The sequence below is a fragment of the Marmota flaviventris genome, chromosome 4, assembly GCF_047511675.1.
Source record: "Marmota flaviventris isolate mMarFla1 chromosome 4, mMarFla1.hap1, whole genome shotgun sequence".
NCBI classification, from domain to species: Eukaryota; Metazoa; Chordata; class Mammalia; order Rodentia; family Sciuridae; genus Marmota; species Marmota flaviventris.
In genome coordinates, this window is record NC_092501.1 from 23,592,582 (window position 1) to 23,617,552 (window position 24,971).

At 41.0% G+C, this 24,971-nt stretch overlaps 1 protein-coding gene across 1 annotated transcript in view; it reads right to left on the reverse strand.

Moving 5' to 3' along the window:
* Sorcs3 (sortilin related VPS10 domain containing receptor 3) overlaps nucleotides 1–24,971 on the reverse strand; it is a 579,229-nt gene that overhangs the window by 383,846 nt on the left and 170,412 nt on the right. Inside the window, exon 2 of the mRNA XM_027930160.2 lies at nucleotides 20,313–20,380. Coding sequence (XP_027785961.2) covers nucleotides 20,313–20,380 — 68 coding nt within the window. The remainder of the gene's footprint in view (nucleotides 1–20,312; nucleotides 20,381–24,971) is intronic.

Here is a 24,971-nt window from a genome sequence, read left to right on the forward strand (position 1 = left end):
GAGTGGGGCATGGGAAAAATTGAGAAACTCTGATGGAGCAAAGGGGAGAGAAGAATGGGGAGGGGTGCAGGGGCAGGAAAGATGGTGGAATGAGATGGACATCATTACCCTAGGTACATGTATGACTGCACATATGGTGTGATGCTACATCATGTACAACCATAGAAATGTGAAGTTGTTCTGCAATTGTGTTCAATGAATCAAAATGCATTCTGCTGTCATATATGTTTAATTAAAATAAATCTTTAAAAAAGACTCAATATGGCCTCCTAACATGCCCAAGGCTAGATAGGTCCTTCTGTGACTGCATTCATTCAGTGATCCCAGGGAGGCCATGCTCATTGGAGAACTGGGGCCATGGATACACTAACACTAATCTCTTCCCAACCCCCAGGAGTTTCTAGCACAGAAAAATCTTTTAAATTTTTTTAATTAACATTTTTATTGACATATAACAATTGCTGACAACTTTAGGCAAGGTAAAGCCAGAAAGATATACAATAGTCCCATACAGTCACAATATCATGCTCAGCTCATACCATACCACTTTTCCAAACATCTTTCCCATTAGGATGTTTAGATTAGAGATAATAGTGAAAAGTAACTATTTCTGGCACATACTAGCTGTTCAATATATGTTAGAAATTATGATAACTCTCCTCAAACACACATTGCCCCTACTTATCCTCTGATCTCTTGGAAATGTCCCTTTTGTCAACTACGATAAGCAATCTGGCAACTGCCTCAAAACAGCCAGTGAGTTTTGATAACTGTGGCATTCTGTATGTGCCACTCTCAGTCATCAGCTGGCTGGCTCCTGACATATGCCATCACTCCAAAATGTCCATTTAGCCCATCGTACTCCATCCAGCTGTGACAGAATGCATGCTACCAAGCAGGAAACATTGTCACTGCAAAACTAGTGACAGGAGCAGAAAGGGCACCAAGAACCAAGTGTCCATAGGAGTCTGCCCAAGACTTAGTGCACCTGCAAGGCTTGCCAGCCAGGTTCTCAACAACCCCCAACATCAAGCAAGGAGATTCAAATTCATCCTGCTCCTCTGTCTACTGAAAAGACATTTACAGAGCACAGAGCCAGGTTGGGTGACTCCAAGAAGCTCCCCATGTTCAGACCAAGAAGCAGAAGAGTGGGTATAAAAGCAGATTCTAAGGGACCCAAAAGAAATAAAAAGAGAGAGAGTGGTGGGCTGGGGTGTTCAAGAAAGGTTGTCACTGGAGGAAAGAATACATTCTGGGCCCTAAAATGAGTGGAAGGAGAGAAGAAATTCCAGAATGCAATGTGGCATCAGTAAAGGCAGAGATGATGGAAAAGGAGGCAGTAGCCTGGCTAGAATGGCTCCGGGTAAGCATCTCCTCTACCAAGAATTTCCTAGTCTCTATCTGAGAAGTGGGTACCAAGCTCTAAAGTGACAGAATGGAGTGGAAGTCACTCAAGAAACCAACAAACGTTTCCAGCTGAGAAATCCCTCGGTTTTAAGTCATGGGTCTGCCATCTGCATTAATAGCTCAAATTTAACCTATGTGACCTTCAGAAGATTAGCCGTTTTATTAAAATCTCAGCCTGCCCATCTGCAAAGTGGAAGAGTATACTACCTACTTCTTAAGTTTCAGGGAACTATTCGATGAGATAATTCAGCAAGGAACAAGCAGATGTTTCCCCCAAGCGAATGTCACTGCTCACTTGACAATTGTTGGCACACATTTTCCATAAAAGCAAAAATATATTTTCTGATAATAAGTGTACGTAAAAGGTGACAACTCTTCAAATTTAAATAAGACTAAAAAATGTATTTTTCAAGATAAAATTTGTATATTTGATTATTTGCATAAGGTAAAACTCCTACATTATGAAAAACAAAACTATGTTAACAGATACAAAACAGAATGGGGAAAATATTGGCATCCAACTCAACAACGTTTCCAGTTTACATATTACATTTAAAAATGTGTACAAAATGATAAGGAAATCACCAACAGATAAATGTAAGAAATGCATATAAAGAAAAAGCATGCGAAGAAATAGAACACAGAGGGGGAAATGTTCTATTCTCAATAATAAAGATCAATGATAAAAATAAATAAAATTTCAACAATTATGAATCTCTGAAACATTCATTAAATGATGTCACTTCTCTACTTAAGGTCCTTTAATTATTTCCCCTTATGCTCAAGTTAAAACCAAAATTGGCTGTGTGTGGTGGTATATACCTATAATCTCAGTGGCTCTAGAGGCTAAAGCAGGAGAATTTGAGTTCAAAGGCAGCCTCAGCAATTTAGCAAGGTCCTAACCAACTCAGCAAGACCTTGTAAAATATAAAAAAACAAAATATAAAAAAGACTGGGGATATGGCTCAGTGTTCGAGCTGGTAGCCCCTAGGTTCAATCCCTAGTACCAAAGAAACACATAAAAATAATTGCTGGTAATGGCTGGCAAGAAACCGCAGGGCTTGCCATCTGGCCCTTCTCCCATCCCTATGGACCCCTCTCTTTTCACCCAGTGACTCAGTCTAGCTCTTATAACAGCAAGCTTCCAGGTGCCACAAGATCTTTGCACAGCCCTGCCTAAAATCCTTTCCTTCTCTTTTCTCCAACACTTGGCTCCTGCTAACTCTCCTTCATCCATCAATCACAGTTTTGGGAACTTCACCAATGCAATATTGCAGCACGAGTTATGTCTCTGAAAAGCATTCATATGTCGAAGCCTTTTATTCCAGAACCTCAGAATTGACCTTATTTGGAAACAAAGTTGCTGCAAATGCATTAGTTAGGATGAGGGCTTACTGTAACAGGGCAGCTCCCAATCCAATAAGATTGCTGTAAGAGGGAAATTCGGACACAGATACACACAAAGAGAACATGGTGGGAAAAAGAAGGCAAAGATGGGCAATGCTTCTATAAGCCAAGGAAGGCCAAGGACTGCAGCAAGCCGTGAGAGGCTGGTGGCATGGGATTATCCTCAGGAGGAAGCAACCCTGCTGATACCTTAGCCTTGGACTTCCAGCCTCCAGAACTATGAAACACACATTTCTGTTGTTGAAGTCCAGTTTACAGGACTATGCTACAGAAGCCCTAATACACTTATGTCCCAGGAAAGTCCTCCCTGATCCCGCCTTGTTACTCTCAGGAAGCCTGTGCCTTCCCCGCAGCCCCTTCAGAGGGCACCTGAGTAATGGCTGCCTCTGCTGTGCATTGAAGCACTGAAGAAGCAGGCACAAGAGGGGCACTCTGTGAGTGTCCATAATGTCAAGAAAACATGGGGATAACCCCCACAGGTATGCAACCTGATTAGAGGGATGAGCACTGAAGGCAGAGTAATTCTGACAGACATTGAAGCAAACCCTAAGAGAGCACATATTTATGTGAACCTGCACCACCCCTATTACCACCATTAACACAGGGTATCCTCTCAGCTTCCCAGGTAGGTACCATCCTCATCCACCCTTCAGCTATGAGAAAGTGGGCCCAGAGGAGTTACTGCTCAAAGCTCTGTCCAAAGTGACACAGTTAGGATTTGAACCCAGGCAATATGCACCAGAGCACCTGCATTTAACCTCTCTGAACATGACTCTCAAGAGTGCACAGGTAAGCAGTCCAGGTAACAGGTAAGACAGGTACTTGTTCCACAAATACCTCTGTAGTTATTAAAAGAATTAAGAAGTTAAGATCAACTCTAAATCTTTAAGGAGAAAAAAAAGAGGCCAGACCCTCCGTGGGCCACCCCTTGATAGTAACATAACACACAGTGCCTTGAATTGGAGGAGACATAGCTCTAACACAGGAAAGATTTCACTGACATCTTAGTCCTTCACCTGTTATTGTACCAGGGCCTCACACTAAGGGGATTATAGATTTTGGACTCTCAGGAATCCCAATGACAACTTCCACCATAGGTGAGGCCTTACTCAAGGAGTATCTAGAATAAGGTCAAGTGCATAATCAGAGGGCTTAGATCAAATCCCAGCTTTACCACCTACTAAGTGCATATCCTCTGGAAGTTATTTAAACTCTCTGGTCCAACTGTTAAATGGGGATGATAGTAGTGTTTGCCCAACTGGCCTCATAAAGATAAGTTAAACATATGTAAGGCACTTCAAATAGCACCTGGCACATAGTTATTGTTCAATAAGTTTTAGCAACTATTATCATTGTTGTGGATCTCATTTTACAGATCAGATGAGCCCAGATATTCTCAGTAGACAGGAGATATGTATGCTCTTCTTTGAATCTGGGGATGCATCATTTTAAGGGATCTGATTATCTAAGTCTCAGGCCAATAATCTTGCAAAACTTTTAGATATATCAATTACCCTAAAGCATGTAAATGCATAGGAACTACATACACACGTCCCATGCATATGTACACACAGCAAACTATGTCTACACTTCTCCTTAAATCTCAGAGTTTGGCTTTTTAAGCATAAGAGTTTCAGAAATATACCTTTCTCATTATCAACTTGATGATGCATGCTAAGAGTCTTAAATTCCTCCTCTGGAAGCCTATCCTAAGGAAAGACTCAAAATGCAGATAAAAACAAGGATTTATGTATCTAGATATGCAATACAACATTTTTAAATAGTGAAAAAAAAGTAAAGTGATCTAGACTTCAAAAACAGAGGAATAAATTGTTGAGTAAATTATGGAACAGCAATGTAATACACTATTATGCCAACATTACAATTATGTTTGCAAAACATTTTGAATAACGTAGAAGGATGCTTAGTGGAACTTTATATGAAATGGGAAAGAAAATTGGTTAAACAAGTGGATCTCAATTATGTAAAGATGTACAAGTTAAAAAAATATGTAGGTATGCATATACTAAAACTTCACAATGTTTTTTAATAAGATTTAGATGATTGGTATTCTTAAGAATACTCTTCATTTTTCAAACTTTGAGAAATTATTTCTACTAGTGAAGTTATTATATAAAAACTAAATATGAAAAAAATATTTAAATCTTAGGAAACTCATTGATTCTTTCAGGATAGCCAGATGAAACCTTGTAAAGCATTCTAATACGTCTTAATTCTCAAGTCTTAGGAAATGCAGGTTAGATGTGTTTCAATAAGATGACAATATGAAACCTCAAAACACCTCAGAGTTAGGTCCAATCCCAAATTCTCCAGTTTGCACGGTAACTACCACCCCACTGCCTATATCTCCACAGGAAGCACATGTTGAGGGATGCAATGGAGGACATTAAAGCAGACACATCACTTCCTTTATCCTCTGCCTTGTGTCCCCCAGAGGGTCCCACACGTAGGCTTCCAGAATGTTGAAGTCTGACCTTTTTCTGAGTTCAGCAAACCCATAAAGCCTGGACCCTAACTACGCTTCCAGGTAGAACTCACTGAGGCCAGTCAGCTCACCTAGTCCCGAGGGGTACAACCCATGTTTACACAGCTGAAATTCAAGGGGAAGAAAAGTCAGTATCTGGTTTCCCTCAACACAAAGGCTTCAAACTTAGGCTTTCTGCCTTCCTCATACTGGATGAATTAGAGATCAGGTCACTGGACATTCTGCAGGGATTAGCAGATAAATAAACAAAGCAAAGGAATCAATGAATAAGTAAGAAGAGAAAAGCAGTAAGGCTGTCATAGTCTCCAACTGTTCCTTTCTGCCTATAATTTCTCCCACATTAAATCACCCTTGGTAAACACATCTTTTAAAAATATGTTTTATTCTACAATCTGTTCACAAACCATTGTTCCTTCCTCTTTACCCCATCCAAAATGTTCCAAACTGTTCCACCTGGCATCAAAGTCTTTCCCAATATGACTTTCATTTTCTGTCCAGTTACCTCCTTTGTCACCTTCACTGAATTGCACGCACACTTCAACTCCATTGTCTCATACCATTTTCTGAATATTCTCTGGTCCTTCTCACCTCCTGGGTTTAATCTATTTAACTAGCAAGTCTGTCCCCTCAAAATGGCCAACAAATTCCTTCCCTCCCTTCCAGGCCCACTTCTTACCTAAGCACCCTCCAATTTCCCAAGTCAGAATCAATATCTTCATTTTAAACTTATAATAATAATCATTCTTACAGAATATCATATGAAAGATTCCTATTCTCTATTTTTCTTTCTTTAGTGCCCCCTTCTCTTCCTTTATCTCTCTCAGTCTTCCTATCTCTATCTTCATTTCTCACTCCTCATTAAAGGTTCTTGGACAAGAAAATCTTTTCTGTGTCCTTGAATGGCTCACAGTGCCTTGCACAGGTATTGTACAATGTAGGTCTCATTGAATGAATTGAGTCAATACATGGGCCTAGTGGAGTAAAATCTCCTATATTCAGAGACTTCATTCAGGAAACTCACTCTGTTCCAGGATAAATTACAAAAGTACTTATCTTAGTGCTGTGTCCACAATAAGCATTTAAAGGCAAATACAAAGTTAATTGAGAAAAATCACAGCATACAAGATCATCAACAACAGAAATCTCACATATATTTCTATTCAATGAAAATAAACATATGAAAACTGAAATTAAAAATAATATTTCAGAATTGCTTCAAAGAAAATGAAATACTGAAGTATACTTAACAAAACATGCATAGATTTTATATGATGAAAATTACAAAATTCTGATGAAAGAAAATGAAGACCTAAATAAATGAAAGAGATGTCCCATGTTCATGAATCCAAAGCCTTAACATATTAAAGATGTTAATCCTCCACATATGTATCTATAGTTTTAACATAAATCTTTTCAAAATATCAGTAAGGTTTTTTTTGTATTATTTTTTTTTATTTGTTTTTTGTTTTGGCAAACCAAAGTAAGCTTATTCATCTAAAATACATATGCAAAAGTATAGATCATAGAATAACTTTTTAAAATGTTAACAGAAGAATTAAATGGGGAATAAATATTCTACCTAATACTAAGACTAAATCACTATAGTATTAAGAGTATGATATTAGCAGAGAGATGGATGAAGTCCAGTGGAACAGAGCCCAGAAATAGTTCCATATAAATATGTTCAACAAATTGTTGATAAAGGGTCAGAAATTATTCAATGTAGGAAGAAGAGACTTTTCAAAAAATGGTGCTGGAGCTACTGGACATGCATAGGCAAAGAGATGAATCTCAACATACACGTTATGCCTTAGACAAAAATGAACTCAAAATGGACCAAAGTCTTAAATGTAAACCATAAAACTATAAAATACTTAGAAAAAAAAAATAAGAGAAAAATCTTTGAAATCTAGGACGATACAAGAAGTTCTTAGACTTGATCCAAAAACATAAAACATAAAAGGACATTTTACAAAGTGGACCTCATCAAAATTAAAAGTTTGCTCTACAAAAGCCCATAAGAAGAGGATAAAAGTACAAGCTAAAGTTTGGAAGGAAATAATTACCAACTGATCCAACAAAGACTAGCATCTGGGGTACACAAAGAGTTCTTAAAACTCTGTGGTAAAAAAAAAAAAAAAATCCAATTTGAAAATGGGCAAAAGACATGAACAAGACAAGACTATGAGAACAACAAAGACTGAGAAGCTTGCAAAGAAACCGGATCTCCCGTACATTGCTGGTAGGACTGCAAAACGCTACAGCCACTCTGGAAAACAGTTTGTAAGCTTCTTATAAAACAAAATGGACAACTACCACGTCACCTAAGAATCACATTCTTATATTTTGATTAAAAAAAATGTTTGCACAAAAACCTGTATTCAAGCATTCACAAAAGCATTACTTGCAATAGATGAAAACTGGAAACAACAGAAACAGCCTTTCAAGAAGTAAGCAGGTACACAAACTATGGTGCTTCCATGCCATAGAATACTCTTCAGTCACATTAACAAACTAATTATAAATATGCAAAAACCTGTATGAATCTCCAGGGAATTATGTGAACTAGAAAAGGCCAATTTGAAATGTTACACACTGTATGATTCCATTTCTCAATAACATTTTTTAAATAACAACATTTTAGAAATGAAGACCAGATGAGTGGTTTCCAGCTTATTGCAACTAAGGTTAGAGGTAAGGGAGGTAGAGGTAAATAGAGAAAAACAACATGTGAATATGAGACAGCCCTATGGTGATGGGACCACTGGGGGAGTCTGGGTGACGTATACATAGAATCTCCCTGTGCTGTCTTTTGAAACTCCCTACCAATCTTAAATTATGTCATGGAAAACTCATATTAAAAATGTATATGAAATGGCACAGTCTAGATAATAGTTGTGTTAGTCAACTTTTTATCCCTGTGACCAAAATACCTGATCAAAACAACATAGGGGAAGAAAAGTTTAATTCGGGCTCATGATTTCAAAGGCTTCAGTCCATGGAGAGCCAACTCCATTACTCTGGGCTTGAGGTGAAGGAGAAATATGGTGGTGGAAGGGTGTGGTGGCAGAAAGCTGCTTGGCTCAAGGCAGCCAAGAAACAAAGAAAAGGAGAGTATAGGATGAGCCAGGGACAAAATATTGTAATCCCCAAGGGTTATGCTTCCATTGACCTATTCATCTAGCCATGCCCCACCTGCCTACAGTTACCACCCAGTAATCCATTGAAATTATTAACCCATCAAATTAATCAATCCACCAGTGAGATTTTATCTCTCATAATCTAATCATTTCACCTCTGAACATTCTGCATTACCTAATACCTAATATTTTGGGGTACACTTCATATCCAAGCCATAACGATATTCAGTGATCAACAACCACTCTTCAAAAGAGGCATGGAGATAACGTGGATGCCTAAGAGCATTCCTGCATCTCTGGGTAAATGGGGCAGCAAGTGGAGGGGTGTCACAAGAAGAAATAAAAATTTTCAAGAATTTTATATATAAATAAATTCCAGTTTCATTTATCACCTTCATTTATGAAAGTCTTATTAAAACTATGGCACATTGTCTAAGGTGAAGCAAAACAGATGTGGAAATTCAGCATCCAGAACTGAAAAGGTGCTCACTACATTAGGCAGTTATCCATTCACTATAACAAATTACCTTAGATGTTCAATTTATAAAGAGAAAAATGCTTATTTCAGCTTTTAGTATTGGAAACTTTGGTTGGCCTGGTTGCTTGTAGGTTTGTAGCAAGGCAGCACATCATGTCAGAAGCATTTGGCAGAGCAAAATCATTCACCACATAGCCAGGAAGAAAAACAGAGGAAGAAGAAGGTGCCATGGTCCCCCCACCCCCTTCGTGGGCACACCCCCAATGCTCTAAGGAGCTGCTACTGGGCTCTACCTTTTGAGGATTTCACCCCCTTCCAATAGTGCCAGAGGGTAGGGGCCAAGCATTTAACTCATGGGCCTTTGGGGGCCACTTATCAAAAAGATAACCACTAACAAAACCCTGAATTAAAAACTATTTGAGAAAGCCGCAATGACCAAGTGAGACAAGCATGAACTTTGCAGTTTTACAGACCTGAAGCCAAACTTCATCTCTATTTTAGTCAGCTTTTTCATGGCTAGGACAAAAAGATCCAAAATGAATAATTTTAGAGAAGAAAAATTTTATGTGGGGTCTCACTGTTTCAAAGATCTCAGTCCATAGACAGCTATCACCACTCCTCAGGGCTCAAGGTGAGGAAGAACATCGTGGCAAAAGAGTAAGGTGGAGGGAAGTGGCCCAGGACATCACATCAGGAAGCAGAGAGAGACTCTACTATCAGATACAAAATATAAGCCCCAAAGGCATGCCCCCCCTAATGCCCACCTCCTCCAGCCACACCCTACCTGCCTTTCGTTACCACTCAGGTAACCTCCATCTCATAACGTCATTATTTCACCTCTGAATGTTCTTGCAGTGTCTCATACATGAGCTTTTGGAGGACACCTAATTGCTAAACCATAATAATCTCCATTACCCACTGGCTATCAGAATCTCAGGTTCATCATCCACCAATGTGGGACAAAATCCTTGCAAGGTTGTTTATGTAGACAGCTCCTAGTACATTCCTTGACACAAAACATAAGACAACTTTTTAAATCAGTAGTATCATTGAAGGGATGTTCTTTAACATTTTGCATATTTTCAGTCACCTCTGTGTTAGAATCCAAAGGAACCATGCAATCTGCAAAGACTTTTGGTCTGGTATTTCCAGTTTCATTTCTTACCTTTCTTCTGGTGGTTTCAGCCTCTTTGTGCATAGGAATGACCAAGGGAGCTCAGGTAGTCAGAAATGCCCAAACCCTGAACACAGCTGGAGCTTTGGCTACTTGACCCAACTGGTCCCTTCAATTATCTCTGGCAGCAACTTAAACCACAGAGAAGACAGCTGACACCTGCTGTCAATTCATAAGAATAGAGACATGACATCCAGTAGAGCTACTATGGTGCCTGGAGAGACCCAGAATGTTCTTTCTGGAGTTTCATTTTTCATCTCTTCCTCCAAATGCTGAGTTATCTCAGTGTTCTTCTAATGCATCCTATACCTCGCTTAAGATAGTGATGAATTCTGTTACTTGTGACCAAAAATGCTTTATGATGAAAAAAAAAAAAAGCTTTCTGATGTCACCTACAAACCAATTCCCTAATTTCTGTGCTCTGCTACTGTATGGAGCCTAGAATCCCAGCTCCCAATTCAACCCTCAAAGGTTTCTTTCAAGATGGAAAGCAAGATTTTGATTGAATCAAATGTATGGAAGATGATATGTCATGAGCTGTGTAATGTTTTGAACAACCAATAAAAAAAAAAAAAGATGGAAAGCAAGACCTTAGAACCACTATTGTCATAGCACTCTCTAAGATCAATGCTAATTGCCCAATTAGACAGGCCTGATGTTGACATAATGTGAGCTAATTAGTAAGTGCCAGAGCTCATTCTAATTATTAACCTTTATGGTTGTCATTTGTAAAGATGAAGGTGCAGCTACGGAGTTTTGCACGAATGACTGCACTTGTCACTCTGAGTCAGCTGTAAGGAAAATGGGTAGAGGGGAAGGTAGCATGTACCCTTTTCAGGGATCTTTTAGAAGCCCTGGTGGCCATCAAGTCTCAGGTCAGTGTCTATGTCAGAATCAAGAAGGGAGCTCTTTAAAACTGTAAGTTCCTAGCTCTTCATCCCCCAAAATTGATCCAGTAAGGTTTGGAATAAAGCCCAGAAAACTGACTTTTCTTAAATTTCCCAGGTGATTCTCATGATTCACCTGAAGTGAAAACCACTTAGACAAATATCCAAGGAAACCCATTCATAATCACCATAGGAGTCCCTTGGCCATAGATCTCTTATGAAATATGAATGGCTGCTAAGCAAGAGAGGCCAGAAGAGATTGCTAATACAGCTGCTGGGAATCGAGAGACTTAGATTTGGGTCCCAGATCAGAAATCAATCACCACCAATCCACATGGAACCAGAGTTTACCCATCTGTGAAATGGATTAGCCAACTACCCAGGCTTTACCTTTCTCCCAGAAATGACAAGTGCCAAGCATTCATGTGAGCAATGACTACAAACATACAAGGGTAAGACATTAGCATCTTTGAAAGGCCAATGTTTTAAAGATAAACCTTATGGATTGCACTTGAAAACTTGACTCAAACTTGAACTTGGGCACCTCTGGAAGAAACAGCAAGATATAAAATGCTTCCTCCATAAGTTCAGTGATTCCTGGAAGAACCCTCACAGACTCAGGACACAGAAGAGAGGTCTTCTTACCAGTTTATTGCTCCCCAAATAATGTCGATGACAGTGGTGTTTGTGGGGAAGCTGCCAGAAGCCTCCTAATGACAACGTAATTGGCCACCAAATGATGAAAAAGTAACAATGAAAGCTTGACTGCCTAATCTTTATAGTCGTTATCCATATAAGTAGGAATGGGGTACATAAAATCCACTTTCCTATAAATGTGGAAATAAATAGGCTCTCTGTGAATTTAAAAAAAAAATTGGCTTCCAACCACATTCAAAGGGCCCACCTATCATAGTTTTACACATGTGGACATCTGGCAGGGAAAGAAATTAAGGCCTACCTTAGAGAGAAGGGGAATACATCCATTTATAAATGTTATTTTAGAAGGGACTGTCTGGTCCTGTGCACTTATTAACTTCATTAGAAGGCTAATGAATCTACTGCTGGGAAAATGAGAGGGAGCTCAGGCTGCAGAAAGGGATGGGGAGAATTTCACACCCCTTCTCCAACTGGCGGGGTTATTTATGATCGTGATAAAATGGCACTGCATTTGGAGGAAAGGGAAAACAACATAAAATAACAATCAACAGACACAATCCATACAAAAGTGTTACATTCTCTCAGCCACTGGACAAAAATCAAGATTTATGCATGTCGGGGTCCTGTCTAGTGGAAGGGGAAAAAAAAATGACTAGACCATAAAAAGAAACCCTCTTTCCCATAATAAATAGGAGAACATTAAATCTATAATCCAGATCGGCTTTTCCAGCGTTCTCATTTCTCTGTTCTCTAGCAAAGTAAGATGTCTGATGACCTAATATTTAGAGCAAACTCTTTTCTTATTCTATCTTTTAGGAACAAAGACTTTCATAGATTGATGGTCCTTATGTTTAATGAATTTAAACTAAGTAGTCTGGACAGGTGTTCTGGCTAATGCCTTCCAACTGGCTCACACCCCTCAGTGAACAGCAAGTTAACAGAGTATGCTAAGCTGTTGACACTTAGATTGCAACTTCACCACCTATTTTAAGGAGAATGGCAACAATTAGGGTAATGCTGCTAGCTCATAAAATGTTGGGCATCATAATCTGTTGAGCATCATAAATTCTGTCTCTGCTTCCTATTTGATGTGGGAGGGTCTTAGATTCAGAGTCAAAAGAGATTTGAGAGATCATTTCATCTTATATCTTTATTTATGAGGAAAGAGATGGATGCACAGTAATCCAATTAATTACTAACAGAAATGGACCTAAATCCCAAGTATCTGAGTGGTTCCCAATTCTATACAAAAATTGGAAATTATAAATGCCTAAGTAATAAATGCCTTCCTAAGTCAGAGTCTCTTGGGAAGTCCCCAGATATCTGGATTTTTTTAAACATATTCCACAAGTAATTTGGTGGATACACCAAATTTGAAAAACATTAATGACCCCACCCTGATTTGTTAATCGCTTGAGAAGTAGCCAAGCTTTTCAGTGAGTTTAGTTCCCCAAAAAGTGCATTAAGAAAAAACCTGTAAAAGACAAAGTAACTCAGCCCTAGGTTGGAGGAATCGAAAATAAGGTAGTGCTTTGCATCTTACATCAAAAACCATCATCGTTGTCAATGTCATCCTCATTTTGTGATTTTAAAAACCAAGAATTGGGGCTGGGGTTATGGCTCAGTGGTAGAGTGCTCACCTCACATGTGCAAGGCCCTGGGTTCGATCCTCAGCACCACATAAAAATAAATAAAAGTTATTGTGTACAACTACAAAAAAATAAATACTAAAAAAAAGAATTATATTAATCTGTATGTTGTTCCAAAGGAAAAGCCTTTGGAAATACTCAAGTAAAAAATACAGAATTTCTAGGCACTGTGTGTCTAGGAGTCCATATTTGTTCTATATACTACCCTTCTGATGATATGATTGCAGTTGTCATCTGGAACCTGTCAAAACTGCTGGTCTAAGAGGAGATGGATCTACAAACAAAAAATAAGCATTCTTATATTAAGTAACTTGCTAGATTGCTAGCATTCTGCATTCTATGCAGTATCTCACTGAATCTTCACAACCTCTATAAAATAGGTCTAGTTACCATCCCAGTATATAGATAAGCAAACTGAGGCTTCAAGAGATCAAAAGATAGCTTATTCATATAGTGAAGCCAGTAGGCAGCCTAGCTCTGATTCATATCCAGGAAAATTGAACACAGGACTCACCCTTTCTTCATACAGTACATACTTAATCCCATTTGTCACCAGGTATTTCTGAAAACTATGGGAACTATTATCATAGGAAGTATAGTCAGTCCTTCACATCTGTAATTCTACATCTGACAACTCAGCCAAAAGTAAATCAAAGCTATTTGGAAAAAAATGATCACATATGAATTGAACATGTCCAGATTTTTTGTCATTATTCCCTAAATAATATAGTAGAACAACTATTTACACCACACTTTTACTTTGTATTAAGAATTATGAGTAATCTAGAGATAATTTAAAGTATAACAGAAGATGAGTATATGGTCTATACAAAAAGTACACCCTTTTCTATAAGGGATTTAAGCATCCACAGATATGGTATCTATGAGGGATCCAGCATCCAATAAATTCCCCACAGACACCAAGGGATGACTGGGGTCATTCCTCTTAAGAGGCACACATTCTAGTGGAGAAGTAAGATGTGTTGTGTTAAACAAAATGTATGTGCCAGATTAAATGCTTCTCCTACTGTTTCCTAGAACTGTTTTGCATTCTTTATGGAATGAGGTGGGGTGACAATAATAAAAATAGAAGTATCTCTAGACCAGTGCCACTCATGGCAGAATGCACTGCACTTTGCATATATATACATATTCTTGTATACATTTGCTGATGTTTCCCACATACATTAATCTCATCTTTCAGCCAAACTAAGTGTTGCTTGAGGATATCGCTTATGACACACTTATTCTGCACCTCCCAGCCACGAGTGCGAGATGCTCAATTAATATCTGTTCAATTGGCTGTTCTGTTACCCATTCCGTTTTCACTAGATTCATAACCACTGAAAGCAAATAGAAGGTCCCAGTCCTTGAGGGAGGATTGCACAGTCTGTATCAGCCCAGCCTTCGGGACCTCACATGTGAAGAGCCTAGCGGATGGGATGGAAAGCTTTTAATTAACAGCTGAACAAAAAAATGTCATTCCAATCTGCAGTTTTGTTTCCATTAATTCACTCAGATTCAGTAGGAATTCCACTAAGAATTGGGGTGAGCAGCTGTAGAGGGAGGGAAGCACATAAATAAATCATGAGTGTCATTAAAATTTGTAAACTAATAACTTCTGGGAAGTCTTAGCAATTATTATCAGGGTTTTCTTGGCAAACAAAAAATTAATAAATCCAAAAGGTCTCCATTTTCTATTAAAAAAGGCAGCATCCCTGAGAAAGGTCACTGACAGAACAATTAGGGAGAAAATAAATGGTTCAGACAACAGCTTGTGAACCAGATGAAAAGTCAAAGGATTCCCAAGTGGCAGGAGAATAAGACAACTCAATACAATGAAAGGGACAGGGTGAGGCAGGGCTGGTGCTGAGATTGGTTTGGGGATATTGGAAACTTCCATTCAATTCTCTAAACCCTTATGAGATGTAGCCTAAAGGCTAGGCATTGTAGGTCCAGAAACAACTCAGACATGTGGTCCCTAGCTTGAAAAGCTCCCAGGCGGAGAACAAATCTCAACACTGCTTAAGGATGTGAAGCTATGGCTGAGCAGAGAAGGGACATCCCACCTGGGGAGGAGGATCAAAGCAGGCCTCCAACAGCGTGTACCTGGGAATCTGTCTGCTCTAGAAACACCCTAACCAAGAAGGCCCTTTGCTCTGTGGGCTCTGAAGCCAGGAATCCAGAGGAACATCTGTGCAAACTGGATGCTTTGCTTAAATCAGAATGCCTCCCATACTGCTGGGCTAGGGTTAGGGTTAGGGTATACCAAATGAGGGGAACCATTCATTGTGAAGAATTCCTGCTTCCTCTTATGCCTAGATAGTTGCAAATTCATTACCTTTGTGAGGACCCTAATCTAGTAGCCAAAGAAAAGCTCCTGTGGAGACCACACACTCACGCATAGTCTCTTTTGATCTGAAGATGTTCCATTCAGGAACCTCTACTAGAGACAAGCTCTTGTCATGGGGAAGGTGGAAGCTAAAACAATTGCTTGATAACTCATCACTCTCCAGAAAACAATATATTTTTTTTGAGAGAGAGAGAGAGAAAGGTAATGTGTTCATTATCCCAACTGCTAATGTCTAAGGCATAAAGAACTGAGTCCAAGAAATGATTTGCCAGTCAGAAACATAAATCTTGACCATGACTTATGTTCAAGGCTAATACTTCAGCCACAAGCTGTGGATTAACTGGCTTTATTTGAGTTTCCATTTCCCTAATGGAGGACCGTGAATGCCACTAAAGGAGGTGGAGACCCACAGAGCACCATGTGTGCAGAGGGGCATAATAATGGCACCGGAGCAAGGGGGCTGCATGGAGTCTGCACAGAATGCAGCCCTTCCTTGGAGTCCACAGTCCCGGTGCACCACATGACAGTGGCCTATGTTTGGTGAGAATGAAGGAGACGTGAATGGGAAGGTTGTCTCTATTTAGCTGCAGAGTTTTCATTTAGGAGAGTGCAGAATATAGGAGTCTCAGATCACAGCTTGGAAGACCTCATAATCTCTGCCTTATGACCTAAGTAACACAGGGAAGGGCTGGGTCCTTTAGAAAAGCCAGTCCTACCCCCTTAATTCTCTAAACCTGAAAGCCTATGTGTGTAGTATTCTTGGACGAAGGGATGCCACCAGGTGGTTGTGCTAAATGACAAACTTGCACAGCCATCCTGGGTAACAGCGCCAAAGAGTCCCAGAAAGAATGTCACAAGGACACAGAGACTGCCGCACTATTTGATGTCTCAGTCTTTTGTCTATTTAGAAGACCTCTGAATTATTAATCCAGTGAGGCAAATAATTATATCACACTGAAACCTGGCAGGGGGTGTCATCTTGTCATGACAGCTGCTGCTCCGGGGCTTCTCCTGTTGTACAGAAAATTGAAGAAGAATCACCAAGTTCAATTTCAAGTTGGTTAAGCATGTTGGGCCAAATCACAAAGCGAAAGGGGTGCATGTTTAATTCAGCTTCTTTTCTCAGCCCACTGTATTAGGAAGGAAAATCATACTGCTCCAGTGGTAAAATGTCATCGTTATCAGTACAGAAAAAGAGGATGGGAGATAGAGAACTTTAGGGGAAGCATGGGGAAGACAATGAAAAGAAGACTCCCTGTGAGGCCCTAGCAAGGTGGGAAAACCCACAAGATGTAGGAGTAGTCTCTTCCCTCATTCCTACACCCAGAGCCCTTAATCTGGGCTTTATCAGACCCATGAACACCTTCAAACCTAACACAAAACTGCATTCATAGATGACATTTATCCAGAGGCAAAGCCCATAATACCCGCCAGCTTTGCATACCACGTGGAACCTGTTTTCGATAAAGTGCACTTTGAGGACCACCTCTGGCTGGGCCTCTCCTATAAAATGTGGGGTCCCTGCACCCTCCTACCCAGTCCAGCCTTCATCTGCTCTCTACCTCCTCCGTGGCTCCCCTCTCTCTTGCAGGCCAGCACAGTCTGGTCTTTGCCCTGCTGTACTCGGGACAGTTTTCCACTTTTGCCATTTGCCAATCCCTCCCATTATTCAACACCTTTTCAACATAAGGTGTTGACCCAGTAGAAAGTGATATTCCAATTCCCCCCAGGTGGCACAGGGGACAGCATTCTAATTCACCTCCTGCCCTACTTCATCCTCAAAGTCTCTGCTAACTCCCACAGAACACAGAATGTACCTTAGTATCCTCCAGTTTCCCCTCACACAGACCTCTGCAGCAATGGATCCTTAAAAACAAAGTCAATAATGGAACAAAAACCCTATACAAACACCCAGTTTCTAATAAGCATTAATAATTACAATGAAGTAAGCACTTGCTACGTGAGTTACTGTGCTAAGTGTTTTCACATTTATTATTTAATCCTTCTAAGAAGCCATTCATCAAGCAAACACTTATTAAGCACCTCTTGTGTGCCAGCTTCTCTTCTAGGTGCTGAGGGCACAGCATTGAATTAAAATGCAAAAAAAAAAATTCGCTTTCTAGAAGACTTAAATACTGGTGGGTTATAGGTAGACAATAAATAAATCAATAAGTAAAGACCTAGCATGCCAGATGGGGATAAGTACTAAGAAGGGAAACGTAGTCAAGTGATGAACAGTGAAGTCCTGGGGAAAGGTCTCACTGATTAGGAGACCTGTGAGCAGAAGGGAAGGAAGCAAAGTATCTGCCTGAACCCTGGGGGCTCTAGATGGACGGAGATGAGCATAAAGACTCCAGGGAGCAGTATGGTGGGTGCATCAGAAGAATTGCAAGGAAAATATGGCAAAGGCAAAGGTATGTTCTGTGCTATCCCCAATTTACAGACAGGGAAACTAAGGTGTAGAGAGTGAAATGAAAGTTTGGTCTCCCCTAAAAGGTATGACCACACCCCAACCCCCAGAACCTGTAACAGGACCTTATTGAAAAAATGAGTCTTTGAAGATGCCATCAAGTTAAGGATCTCGTAATGAGATCATCCCAGATTATCAGGGTGGGGGGGCTGAGTCCAATGTCAAGTGTCATCATAAGAGACAGAAGAGGGGAAGACACAGAGCAGGTGTTTTAAAATCAAAGGCAGGAAGGGAGGGATGCATTTGCAAGGGCTGCCAGAAGCCACCAGAGGCTGGAAGAGGCCATAGAGGATTCTCCCCGAGAGCCTCCACAGGGATTGTGGCCTCCATAGCACCTTGTCCACAGACTTTGGGACTCCAGAACTCTGAGAGAATAAATATCTGCTGCTTTAAGCCCCCTGGTTTGTGGGACTTTGTTATAGTAGCCCCAGGAAACTAATACAGAGAGGTTAAGTAAAGTGGACAGAGTTACAGAGCTCCTGGGGGGACAAACAGGCACTTGAATCCTGGCTAGTGGACACGGGGAGCCCTGGAGCCACCACACTGCCTACCACGAGTCAGTGAATTCATGGGTCTCTGTGACTGTGGGCACCCCCTTCTCAGCTTCTAGACTAAGGCACACAGCAACTAGTCCAAGATCCCTGTGTTTGCCTGGTTTATTCCCAGAATTGGTTGAACTTCTTCTGAAGCATGGGATGCCAGGACAGCTGTTTTCCAATATAAGGATAGGACTTTCTGGCTTATTTCATGATTTGGCCAAGCAGACTACACAGAAGTGAAGCTTAAAGTATCACACAGCATCACTGGGCATGAGGGAAGGTTTCTGAGCTCTAATTCTCTGGGAAGTACTGTGCGAGTGGAAATAGTCAAGCTTTCCTCTGCTAGAGGCATGCTGGTTACTTACACCTCTGCCCATTTTCACTGAGCAGCAAAATTAGATCCGAGACATCCTGTGCAGAGAGGCAGGCCTCGATCAATATGAGCAGTTAGCCCCCAAATATATAATAGATGCCGTGACTGTCCCCCTTCCTGCGGAGAGAGGCTATTTCTCTGCAAACAAGCAGGTCAGGTGAAGAGGCATCTCGCACCCCAGACCCCTCATATTTAAGACCCAAGGAAATTCTTAGGACGTAGCACAGAGATAAGGAAGCAGCTAGAAAAAAAAAAATGGCCTTTTATGACAGTGTTCTCCAGTGTTAACACCTGAGAGAGAAAACAGGAGAAAATGGTCAACCCCTTGAGTCCCACAGCCATGAGCACAGAGTGTAAAGCACCAAGTCACCCTGGCTGGTGGAACTTGCTGCAGCCCAGTGTGACTGGACATCAGCATGTCTGAGTGTGAATGTAGGTAACCAGGTGTGTAAAGAGGTATATATATGGGCACATAGTTTCCTGGCCAGAGGATCTCCTAGTGTCACAGCTTCATTAAAGTCCTTCTTAACTCACCCATATTGCTCTCTTCCCTCGTCCCCTGGTAGCACTGCTACCAGGGTGGTCTTATCAACTAGGCATAGAAGGTACAGTGTCTAGCAATCACAGTACTTTCAGGGGCCTCAAAATATTTTAAGTTCTTTTGAATTAAAAAGAAAAAAATGAATTTTAGGCTGAAATTTTAATCCACGATATTAAGGTATTTGTCTTGCTACCAATTATTATTAAATTTTATTTTTAATAAAATGATATTATTTTAATATTATTTTATGGGAAAAGGGCCCCTTAAGGTAAAAGTGCCTAGGAACCATGAAAGTGACCACACAGACTTAGATCTGGGTCTCCAGAACCACAACACCTTCCACATGCAAAGGCCTGGACACCGTCCCTAGGCCAAGGCTGACACCCATGGCAAGACTTCCTCGGGCAGCAGAGGGCCCCCTTGTCGAGGGTCTCTACCTGTTGAAGCTGTGGTCATCTGACCTCTCTGGCCAGACCTCTCCTTCTTCAGCAGAATGACACTATAGAAGTGCCAAGGTGCCAAGGTGCGGAGAATGTATGCTGGACTCAGAAGATAGAAACAGAGGGAATTAATTCAGAGGAGGAGGTGCTTGGGTCCGCCCATGCATTAAAATGGGCTTCCAGGAGGAGGCCAATCTTCAGCTCCTTCTGAAACTGGCTTCCCAGCTGTTCAGCCTGCATTTCTCCAGAGCCAAAGCGATGCACCTCCTTAAGAATCTCTAATCCACTTACCGCCAAAGAGAACTCTCAGTCACGCTCCCCAGGTTGAAGTCGTACAGCTTCGTCAGGATCAGTATGACCTGCAAGGGGTGGGATGGGGGCAGAGGAGAGGGACAAAGAGGGACAAAGGAAGCTGACTTTAGTTTGTGTAGCAGTATACAGTGCATCTCCTATCACCCAGAGGAGGGCTTAGTATTTATCCGTTAAGTTGAGGGGATCAAGCAAGGGGGAAAATTATTAATTTAATGCATCTCTGTAACTGGTGGCATATATTTTAATCCTGGAAGTTCTCTGCATTTGAAATAAAACATGCCAACAGGAATTAATTGGGCATTGACAGTTGTTTCTCCACATCTGTCCCCCCTCAAGGTCAGGCCCAGGCCAGCTGGCTTTGTTCAATACCAAGGTCACCCAGAGATCAGGGACAGACTTGCTTTTGATCTCAAGATGACTCTGATGTACAGAACTGGATCTAAAGGGGGAAGAAGGAACTGGGTCTGCTTCTGTCTGTCTACAGAAGGGCTTCAAAGAGACTCTGTGTTTCCATCAGTAGGGCCTTCGCAGGCATAAATACTTGAATGGCAGTAGGCTCAGTCCCCACCATCCTCTGATGCCATTTGCCATTGATCATGTGGCATCTGCCCCACCATGCAGTAAGCAGGTCATTGGACTTCACAGGACTCCAGGACCGCTCCCCTGACTGCAGCTGAAGTGAAAAACCCAGAAGTAGCTCTATGTGCCAGAGAGTTCGACTTAGTGGTGTTCTGAACTACTCTTGGGCTGGTGAGTGTGTTCCTGGGCCCTTTAGTGTCCTCCCGCTGGGACTCAAATATAAGCGATTGCCCTGCCCGCCCCTCAAGTGCCCTGGACAGTGGCTTAGGTACAACCTTCTACCTCTGAGTATGCTAAGTGCCCGCACCTGAGTCTGCTTTAATCAAAACGCAGGTGGGTAATACACAGCGCCTGCCTGCACGCGTGATAATCCAGTTACACATAATCGTGTTTATCTAAATTTAATGCACAACTCATTTCACTCTTCTCAGCTCCTTCCCATTCCACAATTTAACTTCCTCCAGTTCATTTGCACAGAAGCCATTAAACTCTTTCCAAGATAATGAATTTCTGCTACCAAGATGGGACTTTCCCATTCTAGGTATCCATTTAAGATTAAAGAAAAATAATCAGCCATTATATTGAACATTTTTATGGCACTTAACTAACAACAAAATGCTCACTTTTGAGATTTATTCTCATCTCGCACTCCATGGGGTCAATCAGCCCCATTTCTATTTCTCCTATGTAAACTAAGAAAAAGATGCGAGCCTGGGATGGGATCCATTATAGATCAAAAGGAGTCCATGGCAAATTGGGCTTAGGACATTTAACTTTTGTGGGAGGCCATTCCCAGAGGGCTCAGATTTCTCCCCAGATTGTGTCCTATGACTGGAATAACAGGCTGGCGAGAAACATCATCAATGGCATGGCTATCTGCAAAGTAGCAGAATCCACCAAGCTGCCTTATTACTAGAGCACACAGCAAGGAGGGTTTAATCTATGCAGTGAATTATCCTTTTTTGTTTTTTATAATACCAAATATTTGATGTCATATGGATATTCTAAAGTAAGGAATAAATAATTTGTATATGCATAAAAATTAAAAATGTATGATACATTGAGATGCCCTGTTAATATGTAGATTTCAAAGTGATGAATTAGAGCTTCCTATTCATTTCATATGTTCCTATGAAAAATTATGAGATTGTGAAAAACTGGGTATACAGTTTTAATTAGTTGGCTTAGTTGTTGGTGATGGTTCTTTTACAGTTTTTTTTTCTTGTTTTGTTTTGTTCTTTTTAGATGTACATGACAGTAGGGTGTATTTTGACATATTAAACATACTTGGAGTATAGCTTATTCTAATTAGGATCCCATTCTTGTGGTTGTATATAATGTGGAGTTTCACTGGTTTTGTATTTATATATGAACATAGGAAAGCTATGTCCAGTTCATTCTACTGTCTTTCCTATTCCCTTCATTCCCCTTTGTCTAATCCAATGAATCTAATCCATTCCCCTCCCTTCCCTTCATTCCCCTTTGTCTAATCCAATGAATTTCTGTTCTTCCCTCCCTTCCCCTATCATGTGTTAGCATCCACATATCAGGGAGAACATTTGGCTTTTGGTTTGGGGGAATTGGCTTATTTCACTTGCATGGTATTCTCCAGCTCCATCCATTCCCTGGCAAATGCCATAATTTCATGCTATTTTATGGCTCATGGTGTATATTTACCACATTTTCTTTATCCATTCATCTATTGAAGGGAACCTAGGTTGGTTCCATGACTTAGCTATTGTGAACTGAGCTGCTATAAATATTGATGTGGTTGCATCATTATAGTATGCTGATTTTAAGTCGTTTAGGTATAAACTGAGAAGTGGGAAAACCGGGTCAAATGGTGGTTCCATTCCAGATTTTCTAAGGAATCTCCATACATGAAGTGAATTATTCTTATCCATAATCTCCCCAACCATACAGGGAACAACAAGCAGATAATTGTATATACACACAGACAAACAAACAAACAGACCCTTGTACACACATCTAACAGAGTTCTTCTGCCTTTCATTTGGTGACCTTTCATCTACCAAGTCATTCTCAGAGTTACCTTGTAAAAGCTCAGGTATCTGAGTGTAGGACAGCCCAAGTTTTAAAAGAACAAGCTCCAAACTATGCTAATCTATTAGGAATGAGTCAGAACGGTCATCTAGGCCCTTGCAGGAACAAGTCAAATCACTCCATTTTTCTCCAAATATATCAAGCCTTCAGGGACCTCAAACAGTCTCTAAAAAGCACGAAATTCAGGTCAAAAGAGAAGATGTTGGGGATAAGGTTTCCAATTAACCAACAAAGCTTCTAACAACTAGATCTAGAAAATTCTTCTTATCCAAAACCTAAAGCACCCATCTTCTTTCCCTCTCTCCTTTCCTTCTCTCTTCTTTATTGAGTAACTGAAATTCTGGCCACGAGTCTACACACTGGAGATACACAAAGAAAGGATCCGGGTCTTGCCCTTGTAGAGCTCACAGTCTCCTAAGGGTGACTCCACAAATGAGCAGACAATTCCGTGCTCCCAGGCAAGGTTTCCTAATCCAAACTGATACCTAAGAGCAGAAACTACCAAGTCACAGGGGGCTGGGGAAGACCTCTACTTAGAGGCAGCACCACCACAAACACTCAGACATGCTGGAGGCCATCCATCCGAAAGGATGTTATTAGAGTCTCCTTAGTTCGTCCTTCCTCTCAGTGGCTGCCATGAGATTGCATCATGACAATTTCCTGACTGAAGACCACAGCTGTGTGCTCCAAAATTCATTGCTTCCTGTTTGTCAAGTCTGTACCTCCCAAGAGCTGCTTCCAGCTAATGAAGGGATACTAAAGCAGACCATTTCTGGATGACAGGTGACTCCTCGGATGGGTGACAATGACTTGAAGATTCCCTTTCCGTGTTTCTGAACTTCCGGCCTGCTTTCCTGCCTTCCTGCCTGTCTCCTTCACGTGGGGTCAGGCCTGCATCTCGGTCTAGCAGCTGTTCCAATCTCTTCTGGCTCCTTTCCATTCTCATTCACGGGCATATTTTTTCTAATAATTTTCTTGGACATGGGGTCTTATCTTGGTGCCTGCTTCTTGGAGGATCCAGACTAACACATTCTTTCATACTTGTGTGAATATTATTTCTGCCTTCATGACAGATTGTTTCAGTTTTGCCTGTTAATTCATGAATGTTCTCGGTCAGAACCTTTACCGGTGCCTTCTGCTTAAGGAAGAAATCCAGGCCCAGTCATTTTACTAGGATTCAAAATCCTGTCCCTTTGCCTTAAGCAATCTAACTTTCCTTCAGGTTTTCCAAACATACTCATTTCCACTTTCTTCCATGTGGTATTGCCATATCATCACTTTATGTCACCCGCCTGTGCTGACCAGCCTATTGTTCAAAGGCCACCTCTTTCAGGTAGCCTCCCTGAACTACCCCAGCCTTCACAGTGATCTCTTCCTCTGAAGTTCCACTTTTCTAAAACTGAGTCACATAATGTAGCACTTAAGCACGATTTTTAAAGTTTCTGATGTGACCCGAGTTGCTGCCTCAAGCAGACTGTGAACGACTTGAGGGTGGATCGTGTGTTGTTCCTCTGTCTTCTTCACAGACAGACTCAGCATATTGAAGTTTCTTACAAAAGAATCACTTTGGAGTCAATAAAAGATACTGATGATGTTTGGTGGGAACTCACAGACTGCAGCAGGAGGCAGTGTCAAGTTAGTTGACGGCCATCACTTTGGAGATAAGGAAATGAAACAGAGGTGCACAACGGGGTCCTGGTTCAAGGTTAAGTCTCAGCAGTATCTGGCCTTGATTAAGTGCCCCAGTGTCATGTTCTGCTAGTTCCCTGAGTAGGTTGGAGCCGAAAAGTCACTGTAAGGCTGGTTAAGTGCAAGTTCCCTGCACAAGTTGGACTCAGTGGAGCCTGGGCAGAGTCCAGAAATCTTCCTGTGGTGACCAGGGGACCACGCTTTGAGAAAGATTCCATCCCACCACACAATTCTTCTCCTTCCTCTGAGCAATGGCACCCTGGTGAGATCCTGATCTGGCCAAGCACCCCTTCCTCTAACTTTAAT